General features: G+C 38.6%; 1 protein-coding gene and 1 non-coding gene across 3 annotated transcripts in view; both read left to right on the top strand.

Annotated features, from left to right (window-relative positions):
- The window catches only part of LOC122651354 (SCY1-like protein 2), a 49,066-nt gene that overhangs the window by 15,235 nt on the left and 7,371 nt on the right, over positions 1–26,460 (top strand). For both annotated transcript variants that reach the window (XM_043844723.1, XM_043844724.1), the window contains exons 5-10: positions 802–928; positions 6,324–6,385; positions 6,522–6,608; positions 8,349–8,435; positions 14,334–14,447; positions 17,153–17,281. In XM_043844723.1, the coding sequence (XP_043700658.1) occupies positions 802–928; positions 6,324–6,385; positions 6,522–6,608; positions 8,349–8,435; positions 14,334–14,447; positions 17,153–17,281 (606 nt within the window). The remainder of the gene's footprint in view (positions 1–801; positions 929–6,323; positions 6,386–6,521; positions 6,609–8,348; positions 8,436–14,333; positions 14,448–17,152; positions 17,282–26,460) is intronic.
- On the top strand, positions 3,995–4,097 carry LOC122653309. The gene has a single exon (XR_006331744.1). It is a non-coding gene; the product is annotated as a U6 spliceosomal RNA (small nuclear RNA).

The raw sequence follows: 26,460 nt of genomic DNA, 5'->3' as shown, positions 1-26,460 counted from the left end.
TGCATCACTGGATCTCACACCAGTCACACCTTGATTTCACTAGGAAGATCTCCACGCAAGGAGTTTAGAAGTAGCAGCTTTTTTCTGAAAACAAATTGTGGGTGAAAAGACACCCACACATCTTATTTCTAAAAACCCATAAAGTGATGTTTGAATCTGTCTGGGAAGCCAATTCCCATTGCAACTCAACAGTACTTTTTGAAGTCTGAATAGTCTAAGTAGTCTTTAAAAAGAATGTGGGTCCAACTTAAAACATTAAAGACAATAAAGTAAGCATCTAAATTAAACTGGACCAAACAAACCACCGTTTCAACATGCTCTGACTAAAAACAACCTAAAACATAAAAGAAACAACTTAAAACCTGAAATAAAGTGGACGCAAGCCTTGAAATAGGCTGGGCCACGCTGCCTGCGATATGTCTTCAGTACTGCATCACGTCGTTTGTTTTTATATTTACTTTATCTCTCTGCCTATCATTACAAGTTTAGTGAAACCCGATATCATTGGTTTCACCTATATCCCTTGGGTTTATCACCTTGTCTTTTTTTCTTGAAACTGGACTCTTTTTGATGTGTTATTTCTGCCTTTCTTCCTCGTTGCTTTCTTTTAAGCTCATTATCGTCATTAAACTAATAGTAACAGAAACAACAACAACAATAATCCTAGGAAAGAAATAGTTTGACTGTGTTTTCAAGGATTTCCACACCAACTGGGCATGCATATTTCGTAGTAAGGTCTATATTTCTCTTTGTTGTTTCATTTTTCTTTGTTTAACTGTTATTTCTTGTGTTTTGTTCCAGTACATGAATAGTTTGAATTATTTGTCAAATGAGGTTTTTTCAAGCATCCCACAAGATTTAGTTACTGACTTGCGAAATATGCTCTCTGTAAATGAGGCTTCAAGACCAACTGCCTTGGATTTTACTGGTAAGATATTGACCTTCTGAGCTTTGCTTGTTTCAATTTGTTCTTGTGTGTTTATGATATTACTGAGTATTTCTTTCTGTGATGGATGCTTTTGTGATATTATTGAGTATTTCTTCCTGTGATGGATGTTTAGATTTTTCTAATATAATAAAATTTGGAGAACGGAATTATTGTCAAGGTAGATTTAAAGAAATGTTTGGGGACTCTTCAGAATATGCTATGGACGTGAAGGTTTTTAGGGGAAGGTGAGCAAGATGTAGGCTGGATGCAATGCAAATGTGTATTTGTCTGTTTGAAATAAATGAGTCTCTCAAGGATGCTTTTCATCTCATGAAATAATTTGTCAGGGCGACTTGTTATCTCCTTTCTTAATTACGGTTATAGCTCTGATGTTTTAAGTTGATTTTTTGCTAGAGCTTCCTTTTTAGTCTTGTTAAAGGATTTTAGAACTGGAAAAAGGAGATTGAGGTTACTCACCTATAATTTGTGGATAATATGATTCTGTTTTTTGAGCCAAACATATGAATGTGTTTTCGGCGAATTATGAGCCTTCAAGTGAATTTGGATAAATCAATAGTGGCTGGAATGGATTTTGGGCCAAGAAGAGTTGGTTCTTTTGGCTCTCCCATTGAAATACTTGGGTCTTCCTTTGGAAAATCCCATGCAGAAGTAATGTAGTCCTAGGTTTGAATGATCAAACTAGGAGCCAATATCCAGGATCTGATCTGAATGGGTAGTTCAGCTAGGTCAAAATAGGTGATTCAGGTCAAATTAGGGTTTAATGGTAGGGTTAGGGTGAGTCGATGTAGGGGAGTCTTCTAGTGAAGGTCTCGTTAAGTTTTAACAAGTCTAGGCTTGTTAATTAGAATCAGCAGCAAGGGGATGTCTAGGGTTTTGGGTTTTTTGAAAGAGATGAGAGTGGGGTTTCTAGGGTTAGAGTGGTTAGTTAGGCTGCAACTTGGATCGAGTTCTCCAAGGGGGCAGAGAAGCATTCGATCCAAATATGGGACTGTTTTGATGGCTGGAATGGTCTGTGATGATTTTAGGGTTTGGGAAAAACAATAAAACAAAGGGGAATTTAGGGTTTAGGATATTTATAGGATTAGAAGATGAATGACTAGGGTTTGAGATGATTCGAACTTACTGTTGTTGAAGAATTTCCTTGGCAGCTGCTTGTTTGATTGAAAAACTTGAATAAAAACCAAAACTTTACTTGGACGTGAAAGTAGATCTTCAAAGGAACCACCCAGGCTTCACACCGCAAGTTGTCGATTGGATCAAACACCAATACCACCAACGAACCACCTCGGCTTGCCACTGCAAGGTGTCAATCGGATCAAACACCGATCCCGCCAGCCTTGATCAAACACAAGACAAAAATCTTTAATGGAGAAGAACAGCAGCAAAAGTTTTTCACTAATATCAAAATTCGTGTCCAATACTGCCCCCCTTACAACCCTTATATAAAAGACTCAAAAATAGACTCCACTAAAAAGTAAAGGCATAACTCAATCCTTGACCTATTAGGTAACCTAAATTGACTAGGAAAGTGAAATAACAAAGGAAATAGACTCAAAACATGGCTGGACTTGTAGAGTCCTAATCCAACCCAACTTAAATAGTCACATGACCACTTAACCAAGTCACATGATCACTTAAGTGATCACATGACTAGTAATTACATAAAAATAAAACTAAGTAAGAAATCCCGTATGCAATCTAATTACCCATATTTTAGGCCCATAAAAGTGGCCTATCACATAGAAAACCCTTGAGATCAAAGGCCCAACATGTATATAACCCAACCCTAGACTTATTCACATTAAAAAAAGTCTCTTTTGGTGATGTATCTGCATCAAGAAGCCTTCTGGAGCCAATTCATGGAGAATTTTTTGAAAAGATTAGGCTGTGTTTGGTTGTTTTCTCATAGCAAAGAAAAGAAAAAGAAAAGGAAATGAATAGGTTTCCTCCGTCACCTGTTTGGTTGCAAGAGGAAAAATGATAAAAATAACTGAGATAATTTATCTTCATTGTTTGGACTCTGGTTGTTGTAAGAAATTGTGTGAGAAATGAAAGAAGTTTTATTATGTAGTGCACATGTACCAAGGCATTTAACATACAGTTCTATAATCAAATCTATTTGATTACCTCTTCAATAATTGATTTAATTAAATATGAAATAGTGTGGTCTTTGAACATTGTGACGTAGCATAATTAAAACATTGAAAAGTCCATTACGTCTGAGATTTCTTTGGTTGAGAATTATGACCATCCACATGGCAGTGTGGTAAGTATGGACCATCAAGCAAATCAAATCAAGAGTGTTAATTTCTCTCTCTTTTTTTTTTTTTGTCTTTTTCTTTTACTCAAGAAGTGTTCATTTTCCATTACATAATGTGTTTCCTAATGTATGGTACAAGACATGAGGGGAAGGACAAGAAGCTGACTGCTGTGAGTGGTATCTGCCCTTCCTGCTGGCTTCAGGGCTTCTATGGGTGTTAGTTGGTGGGAACACAAACTGACATATGTTGAACCCCTAATAAAATCTCTTCAACTGTGAAAACTTGCAACCTGAACTTTTGTTCGCAAGCTCCTTTAGCCCCTAATGTGGTCTATCTGCAGCTCCCACCTTTTTCATGAAGGAGCATCCTCTCTACAACTCACGTACCCAAATATTGTACACTTTCCATGTCCATCTGCTGCACCGCAATCAGAGTGATGGTAGGCAGAATCCGGTGGGGCATTCTTGGAATCAAGGAGAGGTACCAAATAGCTTGATAAAGTTGGGTCTGCTCAAAGAGACCCTGCACCGCTGATTGCAAAAGGAGGTGTTGGTTGGGGAAACAGCCACATCTTTTGATTTTCTTTTCCCCCAGTTTTCTCATAGAATTTGTGCCCAAAGTTGTCAATATGTTCTCCCTAGTCCCCTTTTGAAAAACAATGAAATGACCTTACATGTGTTATTCTTCACTTTTCCTTTCCTACACCACTTGTGCAAGCAACCAAATGCTGCCTTAGCCTGGAAAGAAATTAATTTTCAATTTGGGGAGAACATCTTTGTATAAATTCTCTTTGGAGACATCCGATAAAATTGGAACGATACAGAGAAGATTAGCATGGCCCCTGAGTAAGGATGACACCCACAAATAGAGAAATGGTCCAAATTTTCTCCTGGGAAGTCCTCGTGTTGCACCCCCCTAAAAAAAACACTTTGTATAAATCCACATTGCAAAATCTCCCAGTAATATAACGTTGTTTAGAATCCTTCGAAAGTTTGTACAAATTGGAAAAATTATTTGGGATTTTCTTGGGAATCAGGGGAGAGGAGGAAATATCACTTGATAGATTGGAAAACAATTTACCAGTTGGGGGTGCTTCTGTTTGACTAAACAATATGAGCCTCATTTTTAGCATAAAAATTTACAGGGGCCCAATATTTTCAACTAAAACAAGTCATTAGGGATGTACTGGTCAAAAGGGCAAGATTTATGCTTTATTTGAAGCCCCTAGAGTTGCAATGGTTGAACAAACTTGGTTTATGCTTTGTTTGCTAGAATAGAACACCGAAGTTTAAGGCACAAAGGTGCACAGAGGTGTGCCTTGCGTGAGGCATGTCTTGGAGTCATGCTTGCATGAATTTTAGCTGCAACATGCACATGTATTGATATGAGCAGTGCTACTTTATGTTGGGCTTAAGCAATCAGTTCCTTCTTGAACAATTTTAAATTATAGTATGAGATTGAAACATTTTTATTTCACCTATTGATGTGCAAAAACTAGTGAGTGTTATTAGGGCACAAACCTCCAGTGAGAGGCACACTCCACATGCCTCGTAATATATTGTTGAGGCACACCCCTTTTGCGCCTTTTATGCTTTTTGTGTGCCTCGCTGAATTGATTGCAAGGCTTAGCCCTTTTTGTTTGAACATTGCATCCTTACGGGTCTGTTCTAGTTGAGTGAATAAAGCTTGTTTTGCTAATTGGTAGGTTATGGAGCTCAGGATTTGATATTCTCGCATTGGTTAATATTTGTTGCTAATTACTTGTAATTTTGAATAGGCTTTTGATGTCATTGTCACATTTATTAAGTGTTGTACGTTATTCTATACTATCTTTATCATTATGTGTATTATGTCACCTCTTAAGTGTTTTAATAGTTTTAATATACATTAATGTGAATTCAGCTGCCAAAGATGCATTTCTATCCTTTTATTGTTCTCTTTAAATTTTAGTTCAAGTAAGAATGTAAGATATTTAGGTTCTTTTTTAGGCTTTTAGCAACTCTACTTGTGCATACGCTACATTTTTTTTGGCCAACTTCTGATAAATTTTGTGAAATATCTGATATGCATAAGGCATAGTGATTTGATAAATGATAGTTGTCAAGGCGACTAGGCGACCCAAGGCATTGGACGGGTGTCTAGGTGACAAGGCGCCTGCCTAGGCACCCTAGGCAAGGAGTATATAATATAACAATAATTTTATATAATTATGCTTATATGTAACATAGAAGTCATATCAATGCAATATGATATAATTATGCTTGTAATGACTTACAATAAGAAAACCAACATATAAGAAACAAAGTATATTCATCAAAAAACGATGCAACAACAACAACAACAACTCAGCCTTATCCCAACTGAATGGGGTCGGCTACATGGATCCTTTCAAAACAAAGTAGGGAAAAGCTGAGGTCCTTGCAAAGGTAGAGGAAAGTAAGAGGAATAAAGAATAAAAAAGGAAGAATAAGATAAGAATGGTGAGAAATGAAAAGTGAAAGAAATCAATGTAAACTTGTGAAGTATCAAAAACTGATTTAATATATGACCACAAGGTGATGCCTAGGAGTCCAAGTCGGTCGCGTTGGACCCAGAAGGCACCTGGACACGTAGGTGATGCCTTGACAACTCATAAATCATACATATTTATTTGAAAATTATGCTCCTCGCATCCTTGAGGTGTGCGCCTCCCTTGTGCTTTGTGACTCAGGCTCCTGGAGGTCTTTGCTCCTCAGTCTAGTTTTAAGGCAGTGCATGTTTTGGTAAGCTTTTAGGGCCTCTACTTCAGGGCTTCCAGAAGTCAGTTTCTTTGGTTTAAAAAGGCAGATCCAACGTAATTAAGTGTTTGGAATATTTATTTACTGAAGCACGAGAACCTAGAAGCCAAGGGACATGGATTTCAGGATTCTTGGGCTTCTGCGGTAAAGATTTCAAACAAAATTATTTTGTTGGTTGTGTGTTTTTGAACCTGCATGAGCCCAGAAGCTGTCTTGTAGTAGCTGCTCCAAAAGCTTACGCAAAGATGCACTTAATGTTCTCATTTCTTGCACCGTAGTTTCCCTCCTTGATTACGTTTTTTTTTCTTTTTTCAAACTCATGTTCATTCTTTGCAGGTTCTCCATTTTTTCGGGATGATACTAGGTTGCGTGCTCTTCGGTTCTTAGACCACATGCTTGTATGTGTTTTTATAATTTCTTTTGCCAGTTATTGAAATCATGCTTTCTTGGTGCGCCTTGAATGAGAATATAAAGTTAAAAGACAATGTTGGTAGATATAGGACTTCGTAAATGATGAATTTCATCTGCTTGCAGGAAAGGGATAATATGCAGAAGTCTGAGTTTTTAAAGGCATTATCCGATATGTGGAAAGATTTTGATTCCCGTGTATTGCGTTATAAGGTTGAGCTCTCTCTTGTCCCATTTGTTGCACCCATTGTTATGATTCATTAATTAGATTATTAGGAGTCTAACTTGTATATATTGTGAAGTATGTGACACAATAAATCAACTAATAGTCTGCTATTAAACTTGATTTTTAATTCTTTCATACCCATATGTATGTTGGTTCATCTGTGTTTCATAGTTCTGTCGAAATAACTTCTATAGTTGAATTATATTAGGGGTGAGGGGGAATCCATAAAGATTAAGGAAAGAATTTGAGGGGAGAAACTCTCTACAGAACTCAAGAGAACATCCTCCAAGGCTTTTGCAAGCTTTGGAAAACCAAAAACAGTACAACAGAGGGGGAGAGCTGAAAGAAATTATAAGAAATACTCTTCCTACTCTTCTGTAGCTATGTACAATATTTTGTCCTATGGTAGTACTTATACAATCTCCAATTTAACTTCTACTTATTCCACTTTCACTACAAATGTTATCTCTAAATGCAACTACCTCTATATTTTTGCTACCTTGTTGGATGTGACTATTAATTCTGATGTCTGATCTTAGAATGGGAGGTCCTTGGAGTTCAGTTAACCTTATTGGAGAGGCTTGCTATAATGCTATCACATCTTCTAGGAACATTTTTGCTTTAGTGGCTGCCAAGATTTGCAAGTTCTTTGTTTGTTGATGTAACCAAACAAAGTATTGAGAGGGATTCTATGTATATTGGAGATGACCCTGCTATATTAATATGATGTTTAGGAATTTGAGGTGGTTAAATGGTTTTCTATATTTTCTACTCTACACTTTTATATCTGTTGATTATTCAAAAAAAAAGGTTTTAGAATGAATATAACTGTCAATGGACCATTGATGTGATTATTCTGACAATATTTCGTTGGAGGTTGAAGATGATCGTTCATATTTGATGCATTTTATATCACATAAATAGGTCCCATTCATTTACCCTCTTCCTGGAAGTTGATGCTTTTAATTGTGCTATTACCTCATCATAGAGTTTGGCTTGAATTTCTTAAGGGTATGGGAACAATAAAAGAGGTCAAAAGTCCTTTCTGGTGTACAAGTATCCAAATTAAACTCTCAAAGACCCTGCTGCCATTTTCCTTCTGAGGACTCTAGCACCTAGAAAAAGGGAACATCCTCCATAAGATACAGGCCTGGATACAAATGCTTTTAGATGACATCTTTTAATGGGTCGGATAGTTTCTTCAGAGAGGCCCAAGATGCACTAAACATTGAAGGGTTTTTATGTCCATCCTTCTCCCAAAGCTGCATTGAATCAAAATACCGTCATTAGGGAAAGGAATCATAGTGAACTTTGAACTGCTAGCCCCTCCCTCCAAGAAAAAAAAAGAAGAGAACAAATTAAGGAAATGTGATTGTGAATGTTTGAAGTGAAGATATGGGTTTATTCATTTCTTTTTCTCTCAAGTTGGAGAAAAAATTAGAAAAGAAGGGGAGAAATCTTCTTCAGAGAAGCAAAAAAAGCTGCACTGTACTTTTGAAAGCATTATTTCATGATGTACAGCAGTCCCTTGTATGTGATGCCAACCTAGGAATTGTTTTTGCGTCTGTATACGTACCATAGAGTGAGTTCAAAACCTGCTTTAGCCTACTAACTGTTCTTGCATGCCTGCAGATATGCGTGAAGCAATTTATAATTTTTTTTTGTTGGATAGTTTAGTTGAAATCTAAATGAAGCAGCTAAGTTTTCGGTGTTATGATTCCATGTAGGTACTTCCACCTTTATGTGCAGAACTTCGGAATATGGTTATGCAACCAATGATATTGCCCATGGTTCTCACTATAGCAGAGTCCCAGGTACTGTAGTTAGGCAATATTTGCAACTCATATGTTTTTGCATGTCTATTGAAAATTTGTCTTTGCAGTCTTTAGGGTATGGTTATATTTTCATAAATAACTCACATTTGATCTTGGAGTGGTTAGCTTCATAAATAAACTCAACTGCAATCTTTCAAGAGTTTTGAAGAATAAATTCAATTTTCAGGGTTGAATGGTAGTATTTTAGAAGTGCTGTTTTCATTAAAAAAATAAAGAAAGATAGATGGAAATTAGTACGTTTGATAATGTGATTTATTTCTTTAAACAGTGTTATTATTGTGAAAGGCACATACAAGAAATCCTATCCTAGCGCCTGTCGCCTGATCCACGAGGCAAGACACACACGGGTGAAATGAGGCTCAAATTTAAAAAACAATATATATATAAAAGTGGAAGAGGTGCAGGTCTGGTAGAACTACTGCTCTGGCAGAGTTGCACCAGAGTGCAGTTCTGTCATCCCTATCTGCTATGTGGCAGTTCAGGTGGGGCCCAAATTTAATGACAGTTTTAGGCCTCGCCTTACCCTAGGTATGTGGCAAGTTGGAGTCCAAGCTGACCCTGCTAAATGTCTAGATAAAGCAAAGAGAATTGGTTAAAAAACAAATATTTGAACAATGCTGGAATGTTGAAAACTACATGGTAAATTGTGCAATACAAGGTAAAGAGCCATTTTAATAATTAGGAGTCCAAATTTGACAACTGACCTGTCCCAGCTTATGGTTCAGATTTGATCAGTTCTCATGCCATGTGGCAGAAATAGGAGTGCAGGAACAGTATTCCCATCTACTCTACTAGACTTGCATCCATTTGGCCTATATACAAACCATTAAAGGGAAAAGGTAAATGTCTCCTCTCCCTAGTGACATTTAGCACTTCACGGCTTGCCATGTAGCAGGAAATGGTTTGTCCATGTGATAGAGGAGTTGACACTCGACACCCACATCATTAGTAAACTTCAGCTCAAATTGAGCAGAGGAAGTGTCTCAAAGTTGCAAAGATGCCATCTTCAATATTCCTTTCCCTTGTGTTAATTCTGTACTTTTATGTAAATTTGGATTGAACTTTTGAACAACTTTTCTTTACTTATTTTGGGTTGAAATTTATCAGTGAGAGTGAAATGGGTATAAAGTTGTCTATCACGTGGACCCATCATAGTTGTCAAAGCGTCGACTAGGTGCCGCTTAGGCGTTGGGGCGGAAAATCTGGGCCAAGGCTAGCTGTCTCCTTATTGCCCAAGGCGCTTTGGTGTTGGCAGCACAAGCTCACCCTTGCGACTCGACTCCCTGATACAGATAAGTCACCTAGAGAGCTTATTTTATTGGAAATAAGCCATGGGTTGGGTTATGTAGGTGTTGGGCCTTTGATCCCATGGGTTTTCTTTGAAATGGGCCACTTTAATGAGCCTAAAATATGGGTAAAAAGTAAGAAAACGGGATTTACTTTATTAGTTTAGTTAGTGTCATGTTTTGAGTTAGTTTCTTTCATTATTTTAGTTTCCTAGTTAGTTTATGTTACCTTATTAATTAAGGATTGAGTTTGGCCTTTCATTTTTTAATGTTAGAGTCTGTTTTTGAGTTTTCTATTTAAGTTTGTAGTGGCCACAGGCTACCGCCTTGTATACGAATTTGGTTAATGAGATTTTGGCTTAAGCCTTTTCTTTTCTTCTGTGACACTCAGATGGTTGTGAGATGTCGTGCTATATGGTGAGATGCCATTGTTGAGAGACCAAAATACAGTGAGAGGCCGTGAGTGAGAGACCCGAGTTTGAGAGACACTACCCTATCTTCTTCTTTCCTTCTTCGATTTCTTGTTTTTTATTTTATTGTTTGAAATTTCCTGCAAGTCTGAGAACCGATCGAAGTATTTACTATTGCTGGACCTGAAGTTTGTGATTGTCTTGTGGATTGATTATCACTTTTGACTGGTCTACATTACTCCCCCACCCCCAATAAGAAGGAAACAATAACAGAAACAGAACTGCTGCCACCGTCAGCACCATAGCAGCAGTAGCAGCAGCATAATAAGTTGACAAAGATGATGATGGAAGTAGGAGGAACAATAAGTAGATTGAAGAAGCAGTAGCTGTGGCAGCCACAAACTTGCCGCCGACAAAGATAAGTTGCTTTTTTTGAGTTCCAGCGCCACTGTCACAGCTTCGTCAAGAACAGGCAACCACAGAGTCGTGATTCTTTTGATGTTGTACATAGAGCACGTTTCCAAGGAGGACAAGTGGTTTTTTGCTCCACTATTGTTTTATTCCCCCTGGTCCTCCAGTCCCTGCTTCTAGAATCCATCGACATCGAGAATGCCCTCACTTCCCCCCCCTCTCTAATATGATATTTTTTTTTATATTATTTTATATATATTAATTCCCTCAACCCCCCTTCTATAATTAGTATTTGTGGCAGAATCCATCGAGAATGCCCTCAATTCCTCTTTCTTTAATATTCTATTTTATTATAACCAAAAGGAACATGAGTAATAAATTAATGTATAGGTAAGGCTTCCAAAGTCCTTCTGGTCATTTTAAGATTGCGATGATGACAAATCTTACGAGAATACATTAGAAAACACTCAAGCACTAGAGTGCCTAGGCGGGCACCTTGTTGCCTAAGCGCTTAGCTGTCCTTGCCACATGGGAAATGGTGTAGAAATAAATATCATGACATGTTGATGGTTAGAAGCTCCCTTTAAACATTAAAGAAATAATTTGTAAGTAAAACAAGAGCATTACACAGTTATAGAAACTTGCATGCAAACAGAAATATTATGTAAGTAGTATAGAAGATGATGAAGCGTATGTTCTATGGAACTTATCCAATCTGCAAGTCAACACTATGCACTAATGAAGTAATGACAGGCAAGAGGGATGTGCCTCGTGCTTGAGGCACAAGGCATGCACCTTAATAGCATCAGCAGCATTTTGAAATACTGGTAGAAGTGACATGTAGGAGGAATACTCTATTGCACCGAGTGTCTTTGCATTCAGGCTTTGTTCCAAATTGGTGGAAGGAGTTCTGTGAGACTAGGGTTTAAAACTTGGTATTGTGGGTAGATTGGAGACCGTCAATCCTGTTTGGAGGGAAAAATGTTGGTATCTGCAAGCATCAGATGGATTGGTGTTGGCCAATCCAGTTCTATATTCTTATTGATACACCTGGTCCCGGTAATTCTAATTTCCCCAGTATAATAATTGGCTTACTTAATCTGTCTAATCTGATATCGGAAAAGAAAAAAATATCACTAGTAGAAAACATGATAAATAATTTACTGTGATATCCACAAAAGGAAATATGTGGAATTGGAAACATATCATGAATGAGAGGATATGAAGAGCCTTTCTGACATGCTTTTCTAAATTTAATGCAAATCATAGTTACGTGTTTGACTGCATATTGTCATCATCAAAGTTTGGGCAACATGAAATGACTTTATAATCATTCATCAATGTGCTTTAAATTTCAGGGAAAGCTAGGATATTTGCCTTAGATGCCTGGTTGAAAACAGTAATTTGATGCTTCTCACTGTTCCTACGTTGAGCTTTCTGGATTACTTGATTGAATTTATTGCTTTGAAGCCATCTCTGCTCCACTTTAGTCTTTGAATGTTTTGACTATGGCATCTATTACTTTCATTTTCCTTCACTCCCAAGGAAGATGTGTGTGCCTGAATTACTTTGGTCACAGCCATAGGTCATAGCCCCTTTGCAAACAGACTCTTCTGCCAAGTGCCAACATATCACATTTTTAGTTGGTTTGCTGGCTGACTTTTCACTTATGTAAGCTATTAAATGAAAGAGGTTGAAAACAGAAGAGCTGGCAACTATTGCACAACCATAATATACCCAGAATACTCCTGGGTCCTGACTGACCAACTTCACATTTTAAAATCTCCCCAAAGGTGGCAGACTGGCAGTTAGTGGTTAGCTATAGTTTGGGAGGTTGGTTGAGTTGATCATGGGTGGTTGGAGTTGTTTTGGTATGGAAGAGACTGAAGAAGTTTGCATGAATGACTAAATTACTGTCATCTGTCATTACTATGCTTAGAGTTATAAACACTTGAATGTGGGGATTCAGTGCATCATTACTCTTTTTTAAATTGTAATCTGGTGAAATGATGTATATGTGATTTTGATTCCTGGTGAATAGAAATGTTTTGCTGGATTGCAATCAAAAGTTAAAACTAACACCATGGATCATCCTTTGATAGGAGCTCCCCTTCTCTCAATTCCTTCACCTTGTCCATAGCATCACCTGACAATGGCACAACAGTGTCCCCATTTACATACTAAACTGTACTGTGACATTAGTGATGGTCGTCATTTCTGTCCATCTCCTTTATTGTTAGTTTTGGGCTTTTCTTTATCTCCTAGTTCTGGTTATAATTTTGTTATACCCCATCCCTCAAACAGAAGGGTCATTACTCAATGCTGGTCCTGCCTATACGGGGTCCTTGCCTCCTTGGAGTATTGTTGTCAAGGCGTCACCTAGGTGCTGCCTAGGTGTCCAGGCTCTTTCTTGGATCCAAGGCGAGAGCACGCCTTGTTGATGCTTCACGAATCACGAGTTTACGTTGATTTATGTTTATTGTTTTGTTTTTTGATGAATTTGCTTATATATTATATCCTATGCTTTGTTTATTATATGTTGGTTTTCTCATATTAGGTCATTACTAGCATAATTATATCATATTGCATTGATGTGACTTCTATGTTGCATATACGCATAAAAAAAGAGCGTCCCAGTACACGAGGCTCCCGTTACTGCATGCAGTGCATGGTTTGGGAGGGGGCAAATGTACGCTACCTTAACCCCGCTTCTCGGAGAGGCAATTTTTACGTTTTGAACCCGCAACCTGATGGTTGCAATAGCACAACGTAATCGTTGCGCCAAGGCTCTCCTGCTTGCATATAAGCATAATTATATAAAGTTATCATTGCTATATTACATAGTCATACACTGGCACAATATGCCTGGGCACCTAGGGGGGGGGTTAGTCACTGTGACAACTGTGCCTGGGAGGGGTGAGTTTGGAGATGGTGTTAACCTTTGGCATTTTTTGCGTAAAGTGGCCACTTTCAAGATTCAAACCTGGGCAGTTGGCTTGGCAACCTGAACCTTTTTACCATTGCCCCAAGCAATGACCTCAATGGCTTGGCAACCCGAACCTTTTTACCATTGCTCCAAGCAATGACCCCAATACCCTGGCCCCCAAACCCTCCATCTAGGGCTGTGAATGGGTAACCGAAAATCCGAATTCGATCCGCATCTGTATCCGTTTAGGGGCATCCGTATTCGTTTAGAGATATCCGGACAAAAATCCGAATACTCCGATAAAAATCCGAATCCGAATACTTAATTATAAAAAATTAAGTAAATAACGATCTTTGGGGTTTTTGAAGATTCAACAGGTTCTAGAATATGAGGAAAAGAGAATCATGATCTAAAACTATGGATTGAGAGTGAATTGTATCCACTGGGGGGAGGAAGGTTCGGGTTACACAAGGTAGAGGTGTAAACTGATGACCAAAAATCCGAATTCGATCCGCATCCGAACCCATCCGAATCCGTTTAGAGGTATCTGTATTCGACCAGAAAATATCCGAATCCGATTGCATCCGATCCGTATCCGAGCCGAATCCGATCCGTTTACAGGCCTACCTCCATCAGGAGAGAAGAAAAAAATAAAAAGAATTATGCAATAATCAAATCATTCCTGCATCTAAGAGTTAAAGGTAGATTCTTGGTGCCATTCAATGAAAGTAGATATTGGAAGTGTGGATTGCCTTTTATATTTTATGCTTGAGAAATATCTGGTATGACAGTTAAAATCATAGCTTGACGTTTTTTTTTCAACTATTCTGTTGTGTTATTATAGGATAAAAATGATTTTGAGCTATCAACACTTCCGGCTTTAGTTCCTGTTCTGAGTATGGCAGCTGGTGAGACACTATTGCTTCTTGTTAAACACGCAGAGCTGATTATTAACAAGGTAACTGTAATTGCTGTCATTTCTGTCTGCTATTTGGTTGAATTAGCTTTTGCATGAGTTTCTCCTGGGGAGTAATACATTATGATCAAATCAAATGGCGAAAGAGGTGTCTTAGGGGTATTTATATTACTACACTGTATGTGTAATTGTAATTACTGAAATACCTTTCGATTTTTTCTATTGATGAAATGGTCAGGTAAGTCACCCTAGTCACCGTGGGTGATGTGATGATGCCTGACTATTTGCAGTGACTAAGCCTATGTAATTGAGAATTAGACTTAACGCCTCAAAATTTTTTTTGTAGATAGTAGATACCACCTATTGCGCATACTGTATAGTATAACTGAACTCAATTGTGGGTGCTGGAAATGAATCTGGCTCTTCATTCTTTCACAGTACAACCTCCTTCGGAGTGATACAACAATGACCCATCTGAATATTTCATTCTATTGCTCTTTTATGGACAAACTGATGCGGGCAGGGTTCTATGAAACCCTAACTAGTGCTCAGATGACCCAGCGAAATGAACTGATGAGAAAACACTTTACATTGTGAAATATGCCACTAATAAACAGTAACCCAACAACTCAACCCAACTTGACGAAGCCTTATTAACTAAATGAAGTTTGCTATTCAACTCTATTCAAAGCCATAATTTTTGTCATCTGTGATATGTGAATGCCTTTTCTCACTTCTCCAAAAGTCATTTTAGGCCTGCCTCTTGCTCTTTTGTCTCCTTCAATATGGATCATATCACTCCTTATCTTATGGTGCATTCAAAGGTCTTTGGTTTAATTATGTATCTCAATATCTTCATCTCAGTAACCCTAATTTTCATCAGTAACCCAACACTGATCAGAAATTAATCGGAAATCTTTGGAAAATTCATTTTTTATACCTCAGTGAAAGCATCTTCTGAATCGAAAAATAGTCAGGAGAGTCGCCGAAAAAATCCCTAAAGTTACTGGTCACGAAACTGTAGTATTAGAGTAACAAGACAGAAGAACTTTATGGTTCCGGCAGCGCAAGAGTCCTTTTTGGTGGTAGGATTCGTCTCAAGATATCAAACCCAGAAGGCTCTGGTTTGTAGGGAGTTGTCGGACCCTCTTTTAGGCCCTAGCTAATTTCCAAAACAGGAGGTAGGAGCAATGTTCAAAGAGAGCAGCAGACCAGTTCTCATTTTGAATAACGATTGTAGCAACCAATGTGGTGCATGGAGCAATACGAAGTGAAACTCTTACCTGCATCTAGGTTGGAAACTAGAATCACAACCCAAGTGGGGAAAAATAACGACTACCATTCAACAATACTCCACCTGTTACTTAAAGACTGTCTACTTTGGGATTTTTAAGTGGTCCAAGTAATCCTTTAGCTTTTTTCTATTTTATCCTTTGTCACACTACGTCACTACCTAGTACCTAAGTAGTTTTACTTCCCTTATGAATGTCGGTCCATTTGAATCCTTGTTATTTGAAGGGTAGACTTGGAAAATAAATTAAGCAAAATGGGAACTTAGGGTATTAATTATGATTCTTTAATATGTGTGTTTATAAAAAGTGGATTATCTTTGAGCAACAGGAGTAGCAGCTGGTAGCAGACATAATATGGTAAAACTGTGTAGCCTGTAGCCTTAAAGAGGGAAGAACCAGATCTTCAAGTCAAATAAACTCCAACTGAAGAACTGATTACAAACTACAAATAACTCTATATTTATGGAAGAGAACTGTAGAAAACCTAGGACCTGTAACCAGTAACTCTAGAGAGAAGAAAAGAGAGAAGAGAAGATGGAAATTGTAAAATACTTGAATTAATTAATTGATAGGTAAACCCCTCTATTTATAATAGAGGGGAAATTACAAATAGACTAAACTAGGCGATGTGGGACTAAAACCCACATTGCCGAATGTACCTAATAATATAATAAATAAACTAACCCCAAAACGATCAGAATACCCCCACGGTATTCTGGATTACATATTCCAACAAGAACTAAAGAAACATAATAAAAGTTGACTCCTCTAATATAACTCTCAGAAACCTACTCTTTGTCACCTTACGAATTGTCTCTCTTAGAAGACTAACTAAAACCCCCCATGGGCCTGTAAGAGGAAGCCCATTTAAAAATGGTTTCCATAATTAAAGCCCATTAAAAAATATGATAATTAATAAGGAAACAAAGAAAGACCCTTTAAATGCTGAAACTTGCAAATCCTTTTCCTTCTTTCCTGGATAGAGCCCCAAGGGTCTCTATTTGACACTTGGACCATGCCTTGCCAATGTGGAGGCATGAGGAGCCATCTTGGAAGAAGCTCCTGCATCAGGAACATACTTGGAACTCCTGTAAGAAGAAAATAGAGCATTAATGTAACTGAATGCTCCCACATCATAGACTTTTTGATATGTTTCATTTTCCCAAATGTCCTGAAATTAGATGTAATTCTCAAAATTAAGATTTACTAGGTTTCTATTTTTGAAATCCGCAACCTCTCTAACTCCAGGAAATATTGTAATGTCTAATGTCTTATCTGTTTTTTTTTTTGGGTAATGGTGCTTTAACCTTAATAGTTTCTACGTCAGTGGTTGTATGAACCTTGGCTGTCTTGCATCATTGGATCTTCATGTGATGTTCTAGTGTCTTTCAGAAACTATGAGTTTTGCATGTATAATAATCTAATTGCTGTCTTATTTGTTCTACAATTACTTAGACCGCTCAAGAGCACTTAGTTTCACATGTTCTTCCCTTGCTTGTTCGAGCTTATGATGATAATGATGCTCGCATACAAGAAGAAGTTTTGAGAAGAACAGTTTCCCTGGCAAAGCAACTGGATGTTCAGGTGATTATCCTTGTGGTGCTCAATTTTCTACTGCTTTGACTTGACATTTTCATCATTGTAACCCTCTTGATTTTCAACAGCTGTAATTTAACTTATCTTCTATCATACCATTCCATATTTTCATGGCCTGATGGGTGTCCTCATTAATTAAATTGTTTTTCTATGGTAGGGAAATATTAAAATGATTTACCTGTATTTCCTTGCCTCTTTTGAACTGTAGACTCACAGGACCATGAAGGCTGTAACGTTGCAAGTCTCACAGTTGCCTCTTTTTATCAATAGGACTGTGAAACCCTACCTAGGGTTTAAGTATCTAGTTGAGACTTGGGGTACTGGTTCATCTTGAGGATCTGGCAATCCCTCTCTTGATGGGTGTCACGAAATTAAGAACTGAAATGAATCCCTGCATGCAGAAAGCGAGAGAAGGAGAAGAAGTGAAGAAAGCTACTGCAAGGAGAGAAGAGGCTCCCGATTAGTCAGTGTGTACTAACTGAGAACTGTAGGGTTTATTTTTTAGTCAAACACAAGTTACAAGACAAGTATACCTTATTGACATCTTGCACATATAAAAACATAAGAGAACCAATAATAGCCACAAAGTACCCCTACGTTTGTAAACATGACAACATAGAACTTTAACACTCCCCCTCATGTTGGAGCATATACATCATTCACGCTCAGCTTGGAACAACCTTCCTGGAAGGCAGGACGAAACAAAGGCTTGGTGAATATCACCCAACTGATCTGCAGAAACCACTAACAGAGTGGCAATTAGTTTTCTAATAACTGCATCCGTTACAAGATGACAGTCGACTTCAATGTGCTTGGTCATATCATTAAACACTGGATTACTTGCTGTGTGGATGGCCGCTTGAATGTTATATCAATGGGTTTGGTAACCAGCCCAAACTCCTGAAGAAGAGTTCTCAACCACATTAATTAAGCTATAGTATGAGCCATAGCTTTATACTCAGCCTCTACGCTGGACCTTGATTTAGTAGTCTCTTTTTTACTCCTTCACTTGACAAGATTTCCACCAACAAAGACAAATTAGCATGACCATTAGGTTTATAAATGAGGCTCGTACCAGAATCTGGTAGGCAACTTCCCACTGAACCTTTTTTGGTGATTCCATTAATGGACTAATAACGCCAATGCCAAAGGATATATCTGGTCAGAATGTCAGATAACAGTGAGATAAGTTTGCCAACAATTCTCCTGTACTAATGTTTATCTGCAAAATCCACACCATCATCTATCCCAAACTTCTGATGTGGGTCCATAGGCGTATCAACTAGTTTGGATGCAAGCATACTAGTTTCAGACAGACAATCCAACACATACTTTTTGTGAGAGAGGCTCATACCCTTCCTACTTCGAATCACTTCAATTCCAAGAAAATAACGAAGAACACCTAAAATCTTTCATTTGAAAATGCTGATGTAAATAAAATTTCACCTTGGAAATACTAGATGTATCATTACAACAACAAACAACAACAAATTCAGCCTTATCCCAACTTAATGGGGTCGGCTACATGGATCCAAACACAACAAGGAAAACCGAGTTCTAGCCAAAAAAAAAAGGGTGAGGGAGAGAGAAATGTAAAATGGGGAATGCCAAATGAAAAATGCAATCTGCTAGATGAAAGATAGTAAGAGGAAAGAAGCCCAACCCAGCACGACAGGAGAATCTCAGCTGAATGGGATCTGCAACATGGATCCTTGCCCTCCAATAGGCCCTACCCGAAGTCATACTTGGAACAAGACCTGGGCTATGCATGTCCTTCCTCACCACTTCTCCTATGGTCATTTTAGGCCTGCCCCTAGCTCTTTTAGCTCCTTCAATCGAGATCATATCGCTCCTCCTTACTGGGGCGTCCTTAGGCCCCTGTTGAATATGACCATTCCACCTTAAATGACTCTCTTGAAGCTTGTCACTGATCGGGGGCAACTCCCACGTCCGCTCTAATATGTTCATTCCGTACTTTATCCTTGTTTTTCCACGCATCCATCTTAACATCTTCATCTCTGCTACACAAAGCTTATCAATATGACACTCCTTAACTGCCTAGCATTCTGCCCCATACATCATAGTCGGTCGTACAATAGTCCTATAGAACTTTCCTTAGAGCTTTAAAGGAATACATCGATCACACAACACTCCCGATGTATCTCTCCACTTCATTCATCCCACTTTAATTCTTGTGAGACATCATCCTCTATGCCACCTTCTTTACTTATGATTGACCCCAGTTATCTAAAATAGTCACTTTGTGGTATCTCTCTATCCTCAATTCGCACCATATCAGTATACACATCATATACTCCGTCTTTGTTTTACTAATCTTAAATCCTCTTGTTTCCAAGGTTGACCTCCAAAGCTCTAACTTAGAGTTAATCCCTTCTTTTGTCTCATCCACCAAAACGATATCATCAGCGAAGAGCATACACCATGGGATCTCATCTTGAATATTCTTCGTTAGATAGTCCATAAACGCGAATGGATATTGCTTAAGGCTGATCCCTGGTGTAACTCAATCGTAATTGGGAATTCCCTTCCCTGATCTCCCACAGATCTCCCACTAGTCACCATGCCCTCATACATATCTTTAAAAACATCTGCATATTTGCTAGAAACTCCTCTCCTTACTAGGATACGCTGGATTAAATCTCTAGGGACTCGGTCATAAGCTTTTTCCAAGTCAATAAAGACTATATGGAGATCCTTCTTGCTTTTCTATATCTTTCCATGAGCCTCCTCAATAAGTAGATGTATCATTACTTGATATGAAAATGCCATCAACGTATACTACCAATAAAATCACTCGAGAATCCGGACAACGAACAACGAATAGAGACTGAATGATCAGAATAGCACTGTGAGACAGTGCATCGGGTAACAATAGAACTGAGCTTATCAAACCATGCTTTGGGCATTTGTTTCAAACCATAAATTGCCATACGTAACTTTCACACTTTCCCAACATTCTCCCCCTGAGCAACATACCTAGGAGGTTGCTCCATGTACATCTCATTCACATCACCACATTAAAATGCTTTTTTAATGTCTAGTTGATATACGTCCAATCAGAATTCATTGCCAAAAAGATAAGTACTTGAACAAAATTAAGTCGTGCAACCGGCAAGAATGTCTCAAAGTAGTCAACACCATATGTGTGAATATACCCTTTAGCAACCAAACAAGCCTTGAGACGCTCAACAAAGCCGTCAGGGTTATACTTAATAGTATACATCCAACAGTATTTTACTAGATCCATACTTGGAGGTAAATCTACTGGAGATGACGTCTGATGAGAAATTAAAGCATCCATCTTCACATCCATAGCCAACTTCCATCCAAGATTCAGATAAAGCCTCATGATTCGGTATGAAATGATAAGGATAAAGAAAAACTATGTAAAGCAGATGGCAAGTGAGAAATGGACACAAACTTGTCAATAGATTATGCAACCATAGACCTTTAGTACAGGAATGGTTACCATCCCGGAGAGCAACTATTAAGTCTGCAGGAGAAGACAAGGGACCCGGAGCATCAGGCACAGAATCAGAATGTGTGGAGGACGAAAGAGGTGATGTGGCAGCTACTGATGATGACTTTTGTCGACGTTGATAAACCTATAACGATGCTTGCTGAGTTGGAGATGAGGTTTCAACAAGAGGAAGCAGAGTAGGAATAGGAGGGGACTGGAAGATGTCAGTTGCAAGCATATTACAAAAACTCGTTTCGTCTCGGTCGAGATTTCGAGTATCTCGGTCGAGTCGAAACGAAATGCAACATCAAATTGAAAAAATGCAATATTTCAAAATTTTCGGAAATTTTGGTCATCTTGTTTCGGAAATCTCGGTAATTTCGGTCATCTCGTTTCGGAAAACTCGGTCATTTTAACATTTTATACCCACAGAAAAAATACCATATTTCGTCGAAATTTTGGTATCTCGGAAATTTCGGTCAGACCTAAACACCGAAACGAAACGAGATTTTAAACCTTGGTTGCAAGGTCACGACCCTCAGCAGAATAATATGATGTGTTTTCAAGGAAAGTAATGTAAGCACTCATAAACTGCTGGTGTGTAACAGGATCATAACACTGATAACTCTTATGAGTACGAGAGTAACCAAGGAACATGCATTTAGTGTGCAAGGAGATAATTTATCCAACCCCGGTCGTATCTACAAGAGATTTATTGTTTAAAACGGATGAAGACATGGAATTAATCAGATAACATGCAGTTAAAACAACATCCCCCCAAAAGGTTTTTGGGGCATGCATATGAAATGATAAAGAACGAACAACTTCTAAAAAATGCCTATTCTTTCGTTCAACAACACCATTCTGCTGAGGGTCATAGGAGCTTCTAGTTTGATGTATCGTACCATGATCAGAACAGAAGGAAGAAATAGCATTTGTAGTAAACTCCAACGCATTAACCGAACGGAAAATCTTAATAGAAGTATTCAACTGAGTCTTTCTTTCATTGTAATAAGGATAAAAAGTTTGAATGATCTTTCAATAAGTACTGCCAAGTCAGGCGAGAATGTTCATCAACAAAAGTAACAAAATTTCTAAAACCAGACTGACTTTGAACTGGACAAGGACCCCAAATATCAGAGTGCACTAAAGAAAATAAAGACTGACTCCTAAATTCACTATGAGAAGGAAATGAAGTACGATGATGCTTCCCGAATTCACAGGCTTCACATTCAAGATGAGGTACGACTTACAACAAGGAACCATTTGTGGAAGATTAGACAATGATAAATGACCCAATCGAAAATGCCACACTAGAGGGGAAACACCACTAGAAGTAGTAGCAGCAGGCATAGGAGACCAGTCACCATCCAGAATTCCAGATAGTACAGTCCATTCTTCTCATGTTCTCCACCAATTGTCTTCTTTTTCTGAAGATCCTATAAAACACAATGAGAAGGATAAAAAGTGATAAAACAGTTAAGAGATTTTGTGAGCTGACTAATAGGCAGAAGGTTTAAAGGTAACTGGGGTACATGCAGAACAAAGCATAAAGTCATAGAAGAGGTGGGGGTGACGACACCATGGCCAGTCCTTGGGTAAAAGACCCATTAACAAGAATAACTTGTGAGAGATAAGGAGTCTTGTAAAAAGAAGAGAGAAAATTTTACTTAACAGTTATGGGGTTTGACGCACTGGACTCGATGATCCAAGACAAGGGAAGAAGTGGTAAGAAGTGTAATAGTACCTGTATGAGCCAAAGTAGCAGAAGATGTGGAGACAGATGATTCAAGCTGCTGGACACACTTCAATAATTGAGTGATCAGATCATCGTGAGACATGGGACCTGAAGAAATATCTTCAGATGAAATACCCAGATTTGTTGCCAGCTGGCACCATGTTAGGATTCCCATCAGACACTGTTGTATTAGCCAACCATTGGGCTCATTCAGGTTTACTGTGTTTAACCCAACAGGTGTCGACCGTGTGATTGGATTTGCTGCAATGTGTACACTGTCGCATAGTCTGATTGGTCTGCTGGCCATTACAACCACCTCCACCACGTCCACGTCTTCCCCCTGAACCATGACCTCTGTCAGAAAAACTACCATAACTACAATCAACAACTGCGGAACTTTCCTTAGATGAAGGAGTGGTTAGTTTTGGTAAAAAAAGGAAGAGATAACCTGTTGAATACGGAAAAAGGCCTTGTGAGAACTCTAACATCTTCGACTCTGGGCAGAAATCGCTTTATGGTAATGGTAGAGAAAAACATTTTGAAGAATGAAAGTGAACATAAAAATAAAAGCTCAGAAAATAGGTAGGGGTTCTAGTGGAACAGAACAAACTATGTTGAGTCAAGAGTATCATTATTCCTTTAGAACATGGATGACACAATCTGGATTTTTGTAGATGAGACATTGTGCAAATCTTTTCAATATCTCTATATCCCTGTCGAAAACGAACAATTTCAGTGGAAGGTTCCGATTTACAAATCTCATTAATCACCAAATTTAGTGAGAGGCTGATGAACGTTAAGTTCCTCCCACATCCCCTTAAGGGCACTATAATATTCACCGACAGATTTATCTCCCTGTTTAAAATTAAAAATATTTTCATAGAGATCATAAATGCGAGACATTCTTATCATGAGAACATCACATTAGCTGCAATAGAGGGCTCCATACTATTCCATAGCTACACTAGAAGGGTGTCATTTGCACGGATCCATTCATCATACTCTTTAGAATCAGAGTATGGAGGTGCAGACATAAGGTATTTAAGCTTTCCCTTGGCATTTATATTACTTTAACGGCTTGAGCACATAGCAAGTAATTAGAAGCTCCACTAATCTTGATAGAAGTAATTTGGACACTAATGTGGTCCACAGGAGGTCTAAAATCACTCACCGTAACAAAATCCAGCAGCACAACCAAAGGAATCAACAGCCAGCAATGATCTGATGCATAAAGACAATTAGCTGACACACCCCGAGAAGTTTCAGTAGCACAACCAATAGCACAACCTTAGCCACCCAAAAAATCCAACCGCAAGAGAGAAACCAGCAACTCACAGTTTATGTAGAAATATAAACAACCGAAAAAAAAAAAGGGTCAAAACAGACCTGCTGCGGCTAATTTCAAGTCGAGAAGGTGATTTAGACAGAAAATACACTCTGTAGAAAACTGAAAATAATCCGATAGCCAGATCTCCTAATAAATCACAGGCTTGAAAATAACAGGTCGCTAAAAACATGCAGAAAACAGAGATTCAAGATTCACAATCTATCATCAGTTCATCCACGCATTACACAAGTTGGGTAGAAGACACCTGGAAAAAATCCCTTGCAAAGAGAGAGAGAGAGATGCAGGAGCGATCTTGAATCACCAGCAAACGGATGAACTGACCAGCCCCAAATTCAGGTCGGAGGGAGTATATATGTGGCCAAAACTTACGTCAAAGTTTGAGAACATGTTGATGGCTAGATTGTTAGTTCCATAAACCAGCCACCAAAGTAGCAGCTATCTGAGAACTTGTAGGAAAGGAGATCAGATCTTCACAAACCAGCAACCAACAGGTCATATATGGATCATATAACGATTCACCAATCACAAAAGAACTGAAAGTTATCAGCTTCCATAAAAAAGAGCAACCATAGATGAAAGGAGAAAACTTCCTGCGCAAGACATTGAGAGACTCCTCAGAACATCCAGCATCAGTTGGGAGAAAATAATATTGTCACAGAGAACTTGGTAATTTCAGATTGTAGTAGTAGTAGTAGAACAGATTCTAGTTTTCCATCTTCACTAGCTAGGGTTTCAATCGGAATACGACAGCATAGGTTGCTGCAGAACCGAGAGAGAAACACAGAAACAGGGATTGGATCCCTAATTCTCTGATACCATGTCACAAAATCAAGAACTGAAACTAATCCCTGCACACACGAAGCGAGAGAAAGAGAAGAAGAGGAGAAGAAAGCTACTGCAAGGAGAGAAGAGGCTCACGGTTAAAAATGTGTACTAACCAAGAGCTGTAGGGTTTATTTAATAGTCAAAAACAAATTACAAGACAAGTATACCCCCACCAACATCATGCACATATAAAAACATAGGAGAACCAATAATACCCAAAACTACCTCTACATTAGTAAACATAACAGCATATAAACTTTAATAATGGGTTTTCATGAATGATCATTTCATGCTCTGTTTTCCTATTTATACTGTCTAGCATTTTATGGCTACTGTTTGAGGGGTTATATATCATTAATTCACCGTAGATTTTAAGTTTTACTTTATATTTTATATTAATTTTTAAAGTTCAACGTTGTGGGCCCCTAATCCATAGGATTTGGGTTGTTTAAAATCTTTTCTGTATCAGTTTCAGATGCTTCCTAATGTAGGACAAATCCAGGTTAGATTAAGTCCCAAATAACCCAGGAATACTTAGCAGTCAGCTTCAAACAACCCCCAACAGCAGGGTGACCAGATGCCGAAATTCAGAAATAAGGCCTAGGTTAATTAACCAAGTTAAGCCACTCAATGGGGCTAATATCAGAATCAAGTGTGAGTCTTAGGTTAACCAGCGAGTCCTCCAAAGGGGATTGAAATCGGGTGGCTAGATCACAAGTTACCAGCAGGAACCCAAATTAGAAAGTAAATGGGACTTATCTGTAGAAGTCAATCCAGCCAGTATAATGGAGTGAAAGGGGGATCGAGTGGGGTGAAAGGTGAGAATGTGAGATGGAATGGTGGTCAAAAACCCGACAGGGTTTGGTGGAGGGGTGAGGAGTTATCACACTCAGAAAATCTGCAACAAAACCTGGGCAGAACAGCAGAGCCGCAGGGCATTCAAAGTCTCCCTTCAAGTAGATGCAGTAGAACAGGGCTGATCTTGATTGAGGCTTGATTCTGATCTTTCAGAGCTCTTCACAGCACTTGTGCCAGTCTCAGGGAAGCAGCAGGTTAAGGGAATCGAGCAGGGTAAGGAGAAAAGGAAAAAAGAAGATGGAAGAAGAAAGAGGGGGGGGGGGTAGGGGATGGCCTTCTCAGCCTGGGTCTCTCACCCACAGCTATCCCAGCTGTTGAAACATGGAATTTCTCCCATAACCGATGGCAACAAGGCCTGAAAATTATTTTCTCCAAATTTGATCATTCCTTACAATAGGGGGCCTATTAATAGCTTAGGCAAGCGTACAAAATGGAAGGTAGAACATAGAAAATACTTTGGCTTTATAGATCCAGCCTTCTAAACAAGCAAGGAAACAAAAATATAAACAAACTGAAATTAGAAGCTACCTAAATGAAATAAAATAAACTTTCTAAAACTGAAAATAGAAACTAAACTTTAGCAGCATTAGGATGGGATCTTTCTCCACTTGATGGGCCCACAAAATCTTCTAAAAAATATCTCCACACAAGGAAAATATGGGCTGTGAAACTGTTCACGTGAACAGTGTTTGGTCTTTTATTTTCTTCATGCTTCACTCTGGGCTGGGGCTGCCTTAGGTGATGCTCCATCGAACCAACAAAAACTTGCCACATCATCAGACCAGGCTGCTTCTCACAGCAGTCGCATCCACAACCTTGCTGGGCTGGTTTTGGGACTTGTTCCTGCGGGTACATATGGACTTGTGATCTACATCAGTTCCACATCAGTTGTCAATGTTATAGGATTTCTTGTATGA

This window comes from Telopea speciosissima, chromosome 2, assembly GCF_018873765.1.
Source record: "Telopea speciosissima isolate NSW1024214 ecotype Mountain lineage chromosome 2, Tspe_v1, whole genome shotgun sequence".
Classification (NCBI taxonomy): Eukaryota; Viridiplantae; Streptophyta; class Magnoliopsida; order Proteales; family Proteaceae; genus Telopea; species Telopea speciosissima.
This window is presented reverse-complemented; position numbering and strand designations above follow the sequence as displayed.